Genomic DNA, 11,807 nt, shown 5'->3' with positions numbered 1-11,807 from the left:
TGTGTGTGTGTGTGTGTGTGTGTGTGTGTGTGTGTGTGTGTGTGTGTAGCTGGAACCCAGCTCTCAATTTCTCTCCTTTGCTTCTTTTGGGAGGTATTAATGCCTAGAGTGGTACTTATTCAACAAGTAGAAACAAAATTTATTTCAAGCCCAGTTAAAGAACAGATTTCAATGCTTTAGTCTGCAACTGTTAAAACTTCAAGGAAGTCTTATAAGTAAACTCATACCAGATTGTGAGCCACAAGAAGGATTCTACTTTAGAGACAATTGTCCTGCAGGGTTCTTTGGCTCAGAGTTTATATTTCCTACAGTTTTACCTATAAAGTTGTCTTGTGTATTTTGTTTATGACAAATTTTTTGGGTAATACTTAACTTCAGATTGCCTTTAACTGTGTTAAATTTCTTTTCTCCCCAAAATAATCATTACAGATTAAGTGGAATTGGTTCTTTTCAGCTTTATAAGCCATCCATAAATGTTGTAATATGTACTTTTTCTGTATTATTTCCCTTCTCAGCCTACTAGATGAATTAAGAATTGGGTTTTGTTACCTAGTCTTTTAATCTTTTAAAAATATTTTAATAATTAAATATGTCAAACTTTTTATTATGATATATTCTCTGAGATCTATTTAACTATGTATTTTAGGATATTGGTGCAGGAAAAGGCAAATACTATGCTGTCAATTTTCCAATGAGAGATGGTATAGATGATGAATCATATGGGCAGATATTTAAGCCTGTAAGTATTATTATTTTCAGAAATGAAAAGGAATTCTAAAATGTTTTTTAGAGACATTAACATTTGTTACCTTGTACATAGATTATTTCAAAAGTGATGGAGATGTATCAACCTAGTGCTGTGGTGCTACAGTGTGGTGCAGACTCACTATCCGGTGATAGACTTGGTTGCTTCAATTTGACAGTCAAAGGTAAGCAATTTGAAGGGTGATATTCCAGGAAGAAAGTTTTTTTTCTTCCTAAGAACCTCCCATAAAAGTTGTCATTTAATTTTTACCTGCTATTTTAACAGGGAGCCATGTGTTTTTTATGGGTTTTTGTCATATGTATCTTTTATTTTGTCAAATTTATGTATATATTCATACATGAGTAGTTTTGTAAGGCTTGTTGTAATACCAACCAAGGCAGCGATTTTCTTTTTTTTAAACTTTTATTTATTTGTTTAATTATTTATTCCAGTTTTATTGAGATGTTGGCATACAGCACCATGTGAGCATAAGATGTACAACATAATGATTTGACTTCAATATCATGATTTCAGCATCATGAAATGATTAACACAGTAGGTTTAGTGAACACTCATCTCCTATAGTACAACATTAAAGAAATACATTAAAATATGTATATTTTTCTTTGTGATGCAAACTCTTAGGATTTATTCTCTTTAACAGCTTTCATTTATAACATACAGCAGTGTTGATTATCTTTATCATGTTGTACATTTCATCCCTAATACTTAGGTATCTTTTAACTGGAAGTTTGTGCCTTCTGACTGTCTTCATCTAATCTCCCCTCCCCTGACTCCTTGCCTCTGGTAATCACAAATCTGATCTCTTTTTCTATGAGTTTGTTTGTTGTTTGTTTTCGAAATATAACTGACCTACAACACTATGTTAGTTCCTGGTCCACAACATGTGGTTTGATATTTCTATACATTTCAAAATGATCGCCATGCTAAGTCTAGTTGTCATCTGTCATCATATAAAAATATTATATTACTATTGACTGTATTCCCCACTCTGTACATTTCATACCTGTGACTCATTTATTTTGTAACTCAGTGTTTGTACCTCTTAATCTCCCTCATATATTTCTCTCCTCCCCTCTGGCAACCATCTGTTGTTCTCTATATCTATGACTGTTTCTGTTTAGTTATGTTTGTTCATTTGTTTTTTTGATTCCACATATTACACTTAGCATAATTTTCAACAATTTTTGTTGATTCTTTTGGTGCTTACCTTTCTTTAAATAACATGTAAGCTTTTCTTTCTTTTTTTTTTGACCGCACCATGCAGCATGTGGGATCTTAGTTCCCTGACCAGGGATTGAACCCAGGTCCTTGGCAGTGTGAGCTTAGAGTCCTAACCACTGGACCACAAGGGAATTCCCCAAGCTTTATTATTTTTAACTTTTAATTTTAACCTTGTATATTCACTTTCCATTGTGAAAGAAGAGGGAGCCACCACTTTGTCCCCAACACATGCGTACACCCTTCCAATATTTCCATTTTTACAATTTAAATCTGGTATTTAGACCAGAATTTTAGTCATGGTATTCAGTGTTAATGGCATCACCAGCAACATTAAAGCATGTTTCAGCTTATTCAGTTTCCTTTTGCATAACTTGTTTTTCCCCATACAATTTTGTCATTTCCTTAGTTTTCTCCTTACTCATTAGTAAATCGCCAGTATTTATAAATAGTACATTATATTCAGATGGATCAAGTGTTCTGTCCGTTTTACCTCCATGAAGAACAGCCTTCTGACTTGTTCCTGTTTGGGTGAATTTCCTCTGTAGATCTGGTAGAACATCGAGCTGTTCTTTGCTAAGTGTTGAAATCAACATATGCTAGAGGTCCAGACCAAAGTAAAGATCACCGTTATGGAATGAACTGCTAGGGTATAAGAATAAATCTGAAATTTTATTTAACAAGTTCTTAAAATTTATTATGTATGGATATTGTACATGATTTTGGAGTTGTTTTCCTTGTGAACTTTTAGGTAACAAGTTCATGTTCTGCTTTGAATTCTCTCATAAAATGTGAAGAATTCTCAAGTAGAACTTTTTCCAGAACAACTCTTGGCCTAAATGGAATTTAATAACTAAATACAGGTATTAAAGGCTATTTTATTTGATGTTACGATAGCTCCTATGCCAGCCAGCATTACAATTATGACGTAATCAATCTATTCTGCTTATGTTAGGTTGAACAATTTGAAATAATTGCCCCTTTTCTTGCTAGGTCAAAAGTGGCCAAAAAGCAGCAGTTTCGTATTGTTGAAAATAATGTGCACATAACCATCTGTTTCCTCAAAATGGATACAATCTTCTTAAAATCTACTTAATGTACTCTTAAGATGTGTATTAACTTGTCAGTTTTCTTAACTTTCTGAAAGTTATTAATGCCTTTGTACTTAAAAGCAATAGCTTTCATAATCACAAACTACAGCATTTTATTTTACTCTTACTATAAATCTATATTTCAACTGACTGATAGAATATCCGTTGTATAAAGCAGGTAAAGATATTTGCAATCCCAAATGTCAAACTTGATTCCAAGCTTTCTCCACTGCCAGCTTCGATTCAAACTGCTAAAGTCAGTTTACCTCTTGTCTGTCTCCTTTCTATCTTACTTTATATTGATACTGTTGTATGCTCTCCCATTCTTCATTTTTATAAATTTTAGCCTTTAAAAAATTCCTTTATAATCATTTTTATCAGGTTTTGAGATGAAAGAAAAGTAAATGTCTTTGTTTAGCCAGCTATCTTTACTGTTATCTTTAAGTTAACTGTTTGTTTATTTCATCTTTAAAAAATACCCAAACAGTTTTCCTTTATTATAAGAAGCCTGAATTTTCATAATTGCAGTAATAACAGTGGGTTATGAATCATATAATATAACTGTTTTTATATACATATATGTTTTTATATATGTTATATGTTTATGTGTTTACACTTTTTATGTCCTTATACATAATTTCACATATTTATACATATTTGTATACCCTTTTTTTTTTTAACATTTTTATTGGAGTATAATTGCTTTACAGTGGTTTGTCACTTTCTGCTTTATAACAAAGTGAATCAGTTATACATATGTCCGCATATCTCTTCCCTCTTGGCATCTCCCTTCCTCCCACCCTCCCTATCCCACCCCTCTAGGTGGTCACAAAGCATATAATGTAACTATTGAAGAGTACTTAATGAAAATGCTCACAGTATAGTTACGTGAAGAAAACATACCATTAAGCTTTTAAAAATTAAAAAGAATTGGAAAGGAATATTCAAAAAACTATCTTTGGATGAGAATTTTAGGTAGTTTTTTCTTTGTACTATTTTGATTTTTCCAAAATATTATTCAACATACATCAATTTCTTCTATAATTGAAGGATTTTTTTCTTGCTTTAAACATTGACTTGTGTTCCTGAATGATGATGATAATATAAGAAGTTACTAGTAACTCGTAACTGATTTCTAAACTATGACATCCAAAGGAAATATTTTGTTTCCATGTTAGGTTTACTTTATACTGAAATTTCTACACATAGAAATTGGTTAAAGTTTTTTATAATAGTAATAGATATTAATTTTAGGTAAGTTAAGAAAAATGTCCATAATACCACTGCCTAACGATAACCTATATAGTTAAACCTGTATAGCCTTACATAATTTTTCTGTATATGTCTATGGGGGAAAGTGGTAACAAAAAGTCAGTTTAGATTAGATTATACAATGTTTCATTGCAACCTCACTTTTTCCCCCAGGTAACCTCACAGGAATATAATATCTTCATATCACATTAATAAAATGTGTTATATTCATATTTTAATATTAATATAGTTGTATATTTGATCAGGGACAGTTGCTGACATAGCCAGTTATGTCTTATTGTGTTTTCTATATCATTGCATAAAAGGTGTTTTATTGATAAAAGTTTTAAACTAGAAATTTTCACATAATTAAAGCCATTTTGGTTGAGTAAAGTCTTGTTTATATTATCTTTTTAAAATTTATTTTTCCAACTGTTACAATGTGCAGATGTATTGTTACCCAAATTTTCTTTGTTTTAGGTCATGCTAAATGTGTAGAAGTTGTAAAAACTTTCAATTTACCATTACTGATGCTTGGGGGAGGTGGATACACAATCCGCAATGTTGCTCGATGTTGGACATATGAGACTGCTGTTGCCCTCGATTGTGAGATTCCCAATGGTAAGTGTTCTTATTTTGATGTCTTTATTGGATGAACTGTCAGTTCATAGAGAAAGATGTTTAGGTGATTACAGTTAATTCTAAAACCATGTAAATAGGAGAGCAGTCACTTAATGAATTCATTTTGCATTCACTTTTAAACATCTTCTCTGGAAATATTTTACAACGTGAATCTGGATTTTGTGCATGGATTTGTGTGAAAATTGAGCTTTTAATATGTAACTTTATTTCATTGTTTTTGATAGAATTGCCATATAATGATTACTTTGAGTATTTTGGACCAGACTTCAAACTGCATATTAGTCCTTCAAACATGACAAACCAGAACACTCCAGAATATATGGAAAAGATAAAGTAAGACATCATTGAATTGATTTGATAAACATTTCATCTTGATACAGCATTAGGAGTTTTTAGAGGGCCAAATGCAGTAGGTCATTTTAGCTTTATACATAGGTATTTCCTTTGTCAAAAGTATTTGAAACCTTAAGGTTATTGATTAATTTTATAAAATAATGGAAAATGTATGGGATTCATAGCTCAAAAATATTTCTATTTTCTATTAGTTAAAATGGATTTTTCAATTGAAAGGGGCACTATAAATTTTATATTTTCTCACCTTACATGAAAGTGAAATTTATTTTCATTGAAACATTTTGATAAAGCTTTATCTAAGAACGGAGTGTTTAGAGAGACATTGTAGTACACAGACCTGGGTTTGCGTCCTCTCTTTACCACACACTAGCTCTGTGACTTTTGGCAAGTTAATTTGCCTTTGTGCTTATATTTCCTCATTCTTGAAATGGGGGATGTTAGTATCCTGTAAATTTTGAGGATTAAACGAGTTAATAATATGTAAAGTATCAGTGCTCAGTAAATGTTACTATTTTAATTCATAGGTTAAGCTAGATAAAAGATGCAGTTTTTTTGCATAATGTTTCCTCTTACATTTAAAAGGAACTTGAAAGAAAATATTTTTTTCTTATAACTGCGCATGTTGTAATTTAGACAGCGTTTATTTGAAAATTTACGCATGTTGCCACATGCACCTGGAGTCCAAATGCAAGCTATTCCAGAAGATGCAGTTCATGAAGACAGTGGAGATGAAGATGGAGAAGATCCAGACAAGAGAATTTCTAGTAAGATAGTCCCTTGATGTGTATTGTTACATTTTTCTGGTTTATTAAAAGAATACTATAAATTGAAGGTTTTGGTGGCCCAAGGACTTCACATGTTTTCATGAGCAGCAGTCCCCAACCTTTTTGGCAGCAGGGACTGGTTTCGTGGAAGACAGTTTTTCCACAGACCGGGGATGGGGATGGTTCAGGCGGTAATGAAGGCGATGGGGAGCAGCAGATGGAGCTTCCCTGATTCGCTCGCCCGCCGCCCACCCCCTGCTGTGCGGCCTGGTTCCTGACAGGCTGCAGACCGGTACTGGTCCATGGTCCGGGGTATTGGGGATCCCAGTTCATGAGCACACTATCATTACTTGTCTTTATTTTTACCATTTTTAAAATCTTACGTGGATTTAATTTCCTATGTCTCAAAGCTTGATTGGAGTATCAGCCATTTCAGTTTATTTGACTACATATATGATCAAAAGTTTCCACAAATTAACCACTTATGTAGAGTGAGTTGAATAACATTAAGCACCTTCTGTTTGATTCTGCAGTCTAATTCCACTTGATATGATTGGTAGGTTTATAGCATAATGGTATGCTATCACGGTATAGACATTCTAACATACTTGGTGTTAATGATATTTTTTATTTTCTCTACTTCCACTCAGCTCTGAAATAAAGGATTTTTATTTGAAGACATCATTCCCACTACCTATCAGGAAAACAGTATTTTTCCTCTAAAGTTGTTTGTTTTTTTAATGAGATCTGCAAATGTTTTTCTTGTTTCTTTGAACTATTTCTTCCTAAAGCTAAATTTTCAGTATTTAGCAAGCCATGCATTCAGTTCTAATCTTAAAATCTGTTATCCTTACTTTTAAATGTGGTGACTGGCTAGTTCTTTTGTAGAGGGGTGCACTTAACAATTGTAAAACCTGTGACTGCTTTTGTCAAAACTTTTATTAAAAATCTTTAATGTATCAGTTCGAGCATCAGACAAACGGATAGCTTGTGATGAAGAATTCTCAGATTCTGAGGACGAAGGAGAGGGAGGTCGTAGAAATGTGGCTGATCATAAGAAAGGAGCAAAGAAAGCTAGAATTGAAGAAGACAAGAAGGAAACGGAGGACAAAAAAACAGGTCAGATTTATTTTTTGATTAATGTTTTAATTGTAAGTTTTTGAAAGTGAGCTATACTGCAATTTTTATGAGATCCTGAAGTCAATGATGCAAGTATTGGAGGGGGCGAGTGTGCTAAGTAGGTGACTTTTTCTTCCCCCCATGTAAGTAAGCTCTTTTAATTAGAGCTCTCTGAATGCTATTAGTCACATTGGTTTTTATATTACAGGAAACTCTCTCTTCTTGACGACATAGGCTTAAAATAGTGAACATTGCACTATGATATAGATTGGGTAAGAGAGAGGACAAAGCGGTTATAGATCCATATGTAGCCTGTGAGCAGAGGTGAAATTCTAAGATAATTTGTAGCTACCTGTAACTTTATTTGATGGGAATAAAACACAGAAGAGTCACATTATCTATCCTTAGACCAGTTTCACTATTTTGAAAAGGCTCAGAGAATAGACTTTGTTCAGAAATTATATGAAGGAAACATAAAAGCTGCAGAGATGGGAAGGGATTTGGGAGCTGGGTTGGGAGGAGATAATATTTTCTGTTGTCTTAATTTTAAAAATGCTGTGTCAGTTTGTTGAGAAAATAGATGCTTTAGGGCATTGAATTTGCTACCAGAATGTGTTACTTTTATCTGAGTTTCCAGAGCACTTACACATACCTGGGTCATTTTATTTTATTTAACACATTGTATTATAGCACCTCATTAGGGACTTTATATATCTCTCTGCTAGATTGAGCTGCTCATGGCTAGAGAATGCAACGTGCTAAATATCTGTATTCTTGCACTTGGTGCATTTCCTGATGGATACCTGATACCTATATGCAAGTAAAGGTGATGAGCACAGGTTTTAGTTGACCTGTTAATTTTGACCCTGTAGCATGTGGAAAACTGATTCAGAGATACTGGTCCAACATCCTTTTCCTATCATATTGAAGTTATGTGAGTAAGCTGGCTCTCATGTTCTTTTTTACTAGAGAGTTAGGAATCTGTAGCATGTCTGACACATCTAGTTCTGTTCTTGTTCGTGGATTGACTCCTCTATACGCTACTGTTCTCTGTCTACCATTTTATAATTTTAACTTCCCAATGTATTACAATGATGGCTCCAGTCTACTCTTGTGTACTGATTGACATCCAGAAATTCCAGCTGTGATGGAGGTAAGGACTTAGCTTTAGTTGTAGGATTTTTCTAGTATTTTTTTCTCTTACTGTTAATTTGTCTTGTCTGGTTTTTCTGTTTGTTTGTTTTCCATTTTGGTGTTTCTTCCTGTTTTTAAATCTTTATCTTTTCTGTGCTTTTTCTTCCAAATAGGAAAGTGGGTGCACTGTGGTGCTTATCTTTCATTGCTATTTAAGCTAGAAATGAGAGTACTTTTTGATCTGGCTTAATGGCTGGGTGGTGGATTAATCTCATAGTAGTTCCTAAATACTTTTGTTATTGATACGGTAATGAAATTTGGTAATGAAATTCTTCTTATAGGGTCTTGCATTTGTTAAAATCTTGCAGCCTACAAATAAAAGAAATATTACCATAGAAAACATTTTTAAAAATCTGCAGTTCAAAACCTGAAGTTAGGAACGTTTCTTTTCTCTACCTCCCTCCCCCTATCCCATTTGGCACTTTGAATTATTAAATTTGCACATCCTAAATTAAGCCAGAAGCCTAAACAAATGTCATCGTAACCATATTGCCATGTGTTTGTATTATAATCAGTGCCTCACAACTTTGGTTCATTTGCTTATCTAAAGAAAAAATTTAGTACATTTGGGCTAATTTGTTTCAGTGATCTTGAAAAGGTAGTATTGCTCCTCCTGTTTCATTAATTTTTTTTTTAATGGTAAAGTTTTGGTACTTATATAGTGAGGGTTAAAAACTAATGGTTAGGGCTTCCCTTGTGGCGCAGTGGTTGAGAGTCCGCCTGCCAATGCAGGGGACACGGGTTCGTGCCCCAGTTGGTCCGGGAAGATCCCACATGCCGCGGAGCGGCTGGGCCCGTGAGCCATGGCCGCTGAGCCTGCACGTCCGGAGCCTGTGCTCCGCAACGGGAGAGGCCACAACAGTGAGAGGCCTGCATACTGCAAAAAAACAAAAAAAAAACAACTAATGGTTACATAAGTAATAGAATTTACCCTCTGTTTTGTCTGTGGCCTCATCTAATTCTGTCCCCTTCTCACAGTACCCCAGCCACATTGGTCTTTCAGTTCTTCCTTCCAGCCTAATTCCTTCTTGCCTCAGAGTCCTTTTAAGTTTTCCCTCTGTTCAAGATACTTCTCGCTGTTTCCCACCCAAAAACTATTCGTTCTTCAGAATGTCTCTCAAACATCACTTCTTCATCGTAGGCTTTCCTAATCTCCCACAGTGCTATGCTCACGTCTGTAGGCTGGACTTCTTCACAGCACATATCCTGGCTGTAGTGCTGTGATCCCATAGAAGAAAACTTCCCAAAGGCAGGACTACAGTGTTATACTGACACCTTGAACCTCTGTCATTTAGTACAGCACCTAACACAAAGCTTATTTAGTTACTGATTTCATGAATAGTAAGATTGTATATGGCAGTTTTTTATATTTTAAGTAAGATATATTTTAAAATAAAATGTATACACTTTATATTTCAAAGTAGGTGTTAATCTTTTCCCAATTTTTGTTTTTAGATGTTAAAGAAGAAGATAAGTCCAAGGACAATAGTGGTGAAAAAACAGATACCAAAGGGTAAACTATATTCTTTATCTAGTAATTTTCATATACTATAAAAATAATGAGCACATACTGGGGTTGCGGTGGGTGTACATGTGTTCTTTTGAGAAGTACTGAACTGAACCTGGAATATCAGTAAGTTGTTGTGAGATGCTCTGAATTTTAGTCTGTAATGGTGCATAAGACAATATATGTATCTTAACTATTAGTTTATGTGTCATCTACTTTCTCATTTTTCATTTATGTAGCTTGCTTTTAAAGAATTACAAAGACTGGTAATAATCAGTATTATAGCTGAATATAGATCAGTTTATATTCTTGAACATAATTTATCTGAGCCTTGTTTTGCTATTAACTTTTTTTTAAAATTTATTTATTTATTTTTGGCTGCGTTGGGTCTTCATTGCTGCGCATGGGCTTTCTCTAGTTGCGGCGAGCGGGGGCTCTTCTTTGTTGCGGTGCGGGGGTTCTCATTGCGGTGGCTTGTCTTGTTGCGGGGCATGGGCTCTAGGCGCGCGGACTCAGTAGTTGTGGCTCGTGGGCTCTAGAGCACAGGCTCAGTAGTCGTGGTGCACAGGCTTAGTTGCTCTGTGGCATGTGGTATCTTCCAACACCAGGGCTCAAACCCGTGTCCCCTGCATTGGCAGGTGGATTCTTAACCACTGTGCCACCAGGGAAGCCCGCTGTTAACTTTTATATAGGCACTTGTGGTCTTTCATGGTGCTCTTATTTCTGTATACATGATTTTTTAGTGTTGTGAGACAGGTAAATTTAAGAAGCACTGGGCTAGCATAACATAATTTGTTTTTTAAACCGTACATAATTTTTTTAAAAACCATAGTTGAGGTTTTTATTGTTGGAAAGCATGTTAAAAGCTTGGCCACACATAATTTTGTGCTAGCCTTCATAGGATGACTTGGAATAGATTGTAGAACCACTAGAAAGATCAAGGCAGTCAGTACTCCAAAAACACTCAAGGCACTATCAGCTTAACGTGTTTCTTGGTACGAGCCAAGAATGAGGACTCAATGAAGACTGATCCATTGGTCGGTGCATTTAAGTGGTGATTGTGCTGTTTTTAATATTTCATGTTGCCTCTTTTAACAGAGCCAAATCAGAACAGCTCAGCAACCCTTGAATTTGAGAGCCTCATCACTTTCAGTGAGGAAATATTGGGAAGAAAAATGTTTTCTTTTTGAAGACTTCTGGCTTCATTTTATACTACTTTGGCATGGACTGTATTTATTTTCAAAATGGCTTTTTTCGGTTTTGTTTTTCTTGGCAAGTTTTATTGTGAGTTTTCTAATTATGAAGCAAAATTTCTTTTCTCCACCATGCTTTATGTGATAGTATTTAAAACTGATGTGTTATTATGTCAAAAAACTGCTCTATTAAAGAAGTAATTGGCCGTTCTGAGCTGATTTTTCCATCTTTTGTAATTATCTTTATTAAAAAATTGTACTTGGATTGTCTTTTGTCTGTTTATTACATCATGGAGTCTTTTTTCATAGGCTAATGACATGACTGTTTCTGTAGCAATAGAATACACTAGAGGTGGAAGATACTGATTTGCAACTTCAAAGACATCCATAAACTATTTCTTGAGGAAATTACTGTATTTACAGTAATTATTATTTCTTAATGTAATAGGAGTTCTTCAGTCTTGTCCTCTATAGGTTAACCAGTCAATGTTGGTGAAGATTGATATCTCATTATCATAATTTATCTCTGAAATTAATGATACAAGCTATGCAATTGAGATATAGGAATTATCTTTGAGCTGAACCAAAGATTCTCAAAAACTGGAAATGGAGATTCTGAGTTGAAAGAAGAAATCAATAATCAGAAAAGGAAACTATAGCTTCCATACTGAGCTACATGTGACTCTTTTGCCAACCCCCACAATA

At 34.4% G+C, this 11,807-nt stretch overlaps 1 protein-coding gene across 1 annotated transcript in view; it reads left to right on the top strand.

Annotated features, from left to right (window-relative positions):
* Nucleotides 1-11,372, top strand: part of HDAC2 (histone deacetylase 2) — a 31,205-nt gene extending 19,833 nt beyond the window's left edge. Inside the window, exons 7-14 of the mRNA XM_029224092.1 lie at nucleotides 647-739; nucleotides 821-929; nucleotides 4,810-4,950; nucleotides 5,196-5,304; nucleotides 5,959-6,089; nucleotides 7,053-7,208; nucleotides 9,858-9,915; nucleotides 11,008-11,372. Coding sequence (XP_029079925.1) covers nucleotides 647-739; nucleotides 821-929; nucleotides 4,810-4,950; nucleotides 5,196-5,304; nucleotides 5,959-6,089; nucleotides 7,053-7,208; nucleotides 9,858-9,915; nucleotides 11,008-11,038 — 828 coding nt within the window. The 3' untranslated portion in view covers nucleotides 11,039-11,372. The remainder of the gene's footprint in view (nucleotides 1-646; nucleotides 740-820; nucleotides 930-4,809; nucleotides 4,951-5,195; nucleotides 5,305-5,958; nucleotides 6,090-7,052; nucleotides 7,209-9,857; nucleotides 9,916-11,007) is intronic.
* Nucleotides 11,373-11,807: the final 435 nt, after the last annotated feature.

Source organism: Monodon monoceros, unplaced genomic scaffold (genome assembly GCF_005190385.1).
Source record: "Monodon monoceros isolate NGI ecotype Baffin Bay Population unplaced genomic scaffold, NGI_Narwhal_1 Super_Scaffold_15, whole genome shotgun sequence".
NCBI classification, from domain to species: Eukaryota; Metazoa; Chordata; class Mammalia; order Artiodactyla; family Monodontidae; genus Monodon; species Monodon monoceros.
This window is presented reverse-complemented; position numbering and strand designations above follow the sequence as displayed.